Source organism: Antrostomus carolinensis, unplaced genomic scaffold (genome assembly GCF_000700745.2).
Source record: "Antrostomus carolinensis isolate BGI_N321 unplaced genomic scaffold, ASM70074v2 scaffold21815, whole genome shotgun sequence".
Classification (NCBI taxonomy): domain Eukaryota; kingdom Metazoa; phylum Chordata; class Aves; order Caprimulgiformes; family Caprimulgidae; genus Antrostomus; species Antrostomus carolinensis.
Window position 1 is genome coordinate 24,580 of NW_010314553.1, and position 4,964 is coordinate 29,543.

Genomic DNA, 4,964 nt, shown 5'->3' on the forward strand with positions numbered 1-4,964 from the left:
AAAGAATACTTAGAAAAGGTATACGCTAAATTGGAAAAAAAAAAAAAAAAAAGGCATTTTTAAAATTCTAGAACAAAAGCACTTCCTTTTGGGATTTTATCTGTATAAACGATAGCAACACATGTACAATGGTGCGAGTATACTGGTAAAATCACCCGCATACATTGGCACATATAGGATACCTACAGTACCAATCTTAGCCTGTCCTGTGATTAACACACCAGGGATCAGTATACAATTGAAAATTAAACCTTAAGAGGTATTCAGGTCAGGAAACCAATCATTCTTCCCTAGTTTCAACAACAACCTATTTAAGACCAAAATGGTACAACGTGAGTTCAGCCCATCTATGTCAAGCTTGCCATGGAAAACAGAAGATCTGTCAGTTCCATCACAGTTATTTGTTAAATGCCAGAAAGCCTCATTAACCGAGATAGAGAAGCTTCATTTCTACAACAATGGGAAATATAGTAACTTTGAATGAATCATCTTTAAGCTATAATGTATCTTAGGAAAAAAAAAAAAAATCAAGTAGGAAAGGAGAGCTTTGTTTCCAACCAACTCTCTGGCAAGCTGCTACACAAATTAGCAGAGGTCTCAAGTGGTCCAGAAGCCTGGAATAGGATCATAATCCCAGGAAGAAGAAAAAAAGGTTAGTATACAGTTTGCAACCAGGATGTCAAAGATGCAGATAAATTAAAGCTTCCTACCATACGTTCATTCATTTCATAAACCTGGTTTAACTACGTGGCTCTGGCCCCAGATCTGTCCCACAAATACTTATCTCAAAATTTTATGTCAAAAAACCCCAAAACAAAAGCCATCCTCCAACATCCTTCTTAGCACTCTAGCAGCCTACTACTTCATGGTCAATATCCAAGAACATGGTGAGTTGCAATCAGTACAGTCTGATCTAAGACCATGCTGCTGCCAAAACAGATGGTGATGCTAAGGAGGGGGTGGGGAAAACACGACTGCAAAAGGAAGGAGAAGAGGTAGTGCTGTTGCATTTGTAGTATCCTCAGTCACAAAATCATAAAAGCAGCCATAACAGATCAACCAAAATCTACGTAAGCAAATATCCTGCCTCACACAATGGTCAAAAGTGGGTATTTAAGAAAGAAGATAAGGAACAGGGAAGTGTACACTATCCCTTCCCCAAGTACGTTCTCAGATAAGTCATTTATGGTTCAGATTCCCAAGCTGAAAGCAGTTTCTATGTATTCAATAACCCTTAAAGGATTTAATTTCTATTAATCTTTCAAGCCTTCACCTCATACATATATTCAGAACTGGACTGAATATTCCACGTGAAGAAAAACTGCTACAACAGTGCAGTACCAGATTCTATAACTTAAGGACATAATCAAGGAAAACGTTCTCAGGAGCAGCTACAGGTTTTATTAAGCCAACTTCTACATCTGGAGAAAAAAGCCACAGAAAAAATTAATCTGCTTCTTTAGGTCTGAATGCTTTTCCCATAGCTTTAGTTAAGGCTCTGTTTGCTCCCATGACTTATTTCTGAAAGCTGCAATCTCTAGGGATTATTCACCATTATAGTAATGTTGCTGCTACCTGCTAATTTGCCCTATGGTGATTCAGAGCCTATTATTTGCCAGAAAGCACAATCTGAATGTTCCCATTGTTCAAAATGAGCAAATACATTAACTTCATGACAGTATCAATAAACACAAGGCAAAATCCTAAGAAGCCTTTGTTTTCTCCTTCTGTGAAATAAATGTCTTGTTATCTCATCCTTACCACTAAAAGGTAAGGACTGATGCTCTTCCTGGGCTTCACCAGACAGCTTTGGCTGGAATACTTCTATTCCCACATCCTGCAGGCTTGGTCTTCATATCAAAACATTATCATGCTTGCATGGGCAAAGTATTCCCCTTGGGACAACTGATTCAACACCATAAGGCTAGATGCCAGAATGACAAAGCAAACATCTACTTATCCATCTCTGGCTTAGAGAGCAACAACTGATCTTAAAACAATAGCTGAGTGTATCTATTAAATCAAAACCCATTTACTTTCTTTTGAAAGCATGGGAGCAACAAACTGACAATCAAAATGTCATTGCTCTTTCCAAATTTGGTTTATGCAACTGGGCCTTTCCACAAATCATGAACAGATTAACTCAGGTATGACCTCATTCACATCTCCCTTCTGTGCTAACAGTCACATCCTTATTAGGAAAGGAAAAGGCATGGGCATTTAGCTTAATTACTTCCAACATGATACACCCTCCCCAATCAAACCAGAAACATACAGATATTCTGCGATATACTTGATGCTTCCTTTGGGCCGTCTTCTGGTGCATCAGAGGAGGACATTGGATCTGCAGCAGCCTGTATGAAACAAATTCAAAAGGAGGCTGGGAATTATAATGAAATGTTTTAATACATCTTTCCCCTTGTGAGTTTCCTCGATTTGAACCTACATGTAATATTCAAGCAAGTAAATAATTTAAGCAGTGTCGACAGTTCAGACATCTGTGGTTTTACAACTGTTTTTCTCCTAGCTGGACATGTATGAGAAAGAACATATTAAAACCCATTCTGTGCCTATTTTCAAAGGTAATACTTATACCTGACATGGAAGTTTTTAAAAAAGTAGTATATGATTCTAGAATAAAAAGAACAATTTTATCTCTAACACTACTACAGCAGGTCAGAAGCCTGACAAAGTTAAACAGCACTCACAAGAATACATGCATCCATTCTAGAAGAGTCCATTCAAGTATTTTATTCTGTTGGAATAAGGGTAAGATAATCACACAATATGCACACCCAACCTTAAAAAAATTATGTGCATGTTGACTTTACATATATCAGAAATCCAAGTCAAAAGGATGCAAAGAATCACAGAACCACAGCATCTGCATAGTTTTTTTTCTCTAAAGGATCAGAAGGTAATTGAAAAGATTCACAGAGACTGACTTTTTAATATCATCACTGGAAGTATCTGAGGCACGTCTTTGGCTAACAAACCTTTCCTATTTTTATCTAACAGGCAAGTTTTAAAACCTGTCCATGGAATTCAAACAATCCCAATCATTCAGCCTATGTTATCCAAGCTGGAGAGGCAGAGTTAGCAAAGAAGAGATACTTAAGAATCAGTGAAAATTCAACTATAAAATGTCTTTAGGCAAATTCAAAGTTGGATCAGGATGATTACTGGGAGAAGATGGAATTCTTGAACAACACTAAGTCAAAAAGTTAGAGACGGGATGTGAATCCATCATCATTCAAGTATCTTCCAAATGAAAGGCAGTATTAAGGAGTCAGTAAGCCAGCAGCCAAGCTCTCCTGAAGGACATCAGCTTTTTAGCTAGAATGACTGTTTTATTTACTTTGTACTTAACCTGGTAAGATTTAAAACAGGACTGTACAAAGCACATCCAATTGTTAAGAGCTTTCAACAAGAGTAATTAATTTCTTCTTGCATTCCATTAAGTCAAACAGCAATTTCCAGAAAAATCCTGGGTATCCTACCTTGGTCCCAATGAAGGTAAGGCAAAATTTATCACACATTTCATGGAGTAAGACCAAAAAGTACAACAGCTTTTGCAGTGCAAAGTTAAAACATTCACAGCAACAGATCATCCTTTCTCTACAAAGCAAAAGTCTGTTCATTGACAACTGCAAATTGCAATTACACCACAAATTGCAATTACATTCACAAATCTAATTTAACACCAGCTCAGCTTTTGATCACAACATATGGCTTGACTCTACTGCTTGCATACATAACTCCAGTCACAAAAATATTTTGGGAAAATGGATCCATTTGCAACATACGGAATTCATCCTGTCACTTCTGCTGGCTTTGTCATCATAACAACATTACAGCATTGCAGCAGGAAAAACACCAATCACATTAAGAATTTGCCCTTTTTAAAATTAATTAATAGGACACAGGAACCAACATTCTTATGTCTCATAAGAAAAAAAATTTCTTGAGGTTCACCTGTTACACCAGAAAAAGGTTTTGAGATACATGGATATGAAAGAAGAAAAGGAACAGAAAAGGGGGAGGGGGTTAAACACCTCACTTTAATTTGGCAAGGTGCTTAACCCATGTACAGCGAGATCATTTGTATACAATTAATTTGTGTAATGTGCTCACAAAACATTTTTTCCTCCCAAAGGTTTAAGCTCATAGGTTCGGCTATTTTCTGCAATTCCTCACTTGCAAGTAAATTAATACAAAAGATTTTTTAGCTTTTGCAATTGGAGGGAAAAGGACCCTGAAAATAAGCACCTAGATGTGGCAAAAAATAGCGCTCAGGCTCCCACCCTCTTTTTTTAAAGGGGTCTCACACTAGTAGTCTTGACCCTCTGAATTGCAGGCTTTCCCCAGGGATGAGTGGAAGAACTTGACCAATTCAGTCTTGACTTTCCCTGCAATTCTACTGATGAGAAAAGTCTTCAGCTCCAAGCCCTACCTCAGGCTGTTGCTCCTCTTGCATCCCTGCAGCGTAGGCTTATTTTCACCAACCACACAAGAACTGCAAGAAGTAAAAAGAATGGAAGAGAATTAAAAATTAATGGCATAAACAAGAATATTTGTTTAAGAATTGTAAGGGGGGGAAGCAGAGGTGTCTCTTCAATCACTAATAAAAGCTGAAGTACTACAACCACTGAAGATGCACAAAGTGCCACCTTTTCAACTCTGCTGATGTTAAAAAAACCCAAAACAACACAAACCACAACCCCACCTCGTCCCCCCCCCTCCCCTGCAACTAGCCTGTTTCAATCTTGTTCTTGAGTTATCTCTCAATCCAGAGCATACACTTTGAGAATATCTTGATAAACAAAGGTAGATTTAATTGAAACTTGGAATTATTTTTTTTTTCTGTCTTTGAGTCTGCAAAAATGCCTTTTTTCCACCAGGTCACTAATAAGTAACTGAAGATACAGGATGGCTATCAAAAAGGTTTCAGCATTAACAGAAAT

At 37.6% G+C, this 4,964-nt stretch overlaps 1 protein-coding gene across 1 annotated transcript in view; it reads right to left on the bottom strand.

Moving 5' to 3' along the window:
• The window catches only part of TRABD (TraB domain containing), an 18,484-nt gene extending 14,007 nt beyond the window's left edge, over positions 1–4,477 (bottom strand). The window contains exons 1-2 of the mRNA XM_010167691.1: positions 4,454–4,477; positions 2,276–2,354 (exon numbers count right to left, since the gene is read on the bottom strand). Coding sequence (XP_010165993.1) covers positions 2,276–2,354; positions 4,454–4,477 — 103 coding nt within the window. The remainder of the gene's footprint in view (positions 1–2,275; positions 2,355–4,453) is intronic.
• Positions 4,478–4,964: the final 487 nt, after the last annotated feature.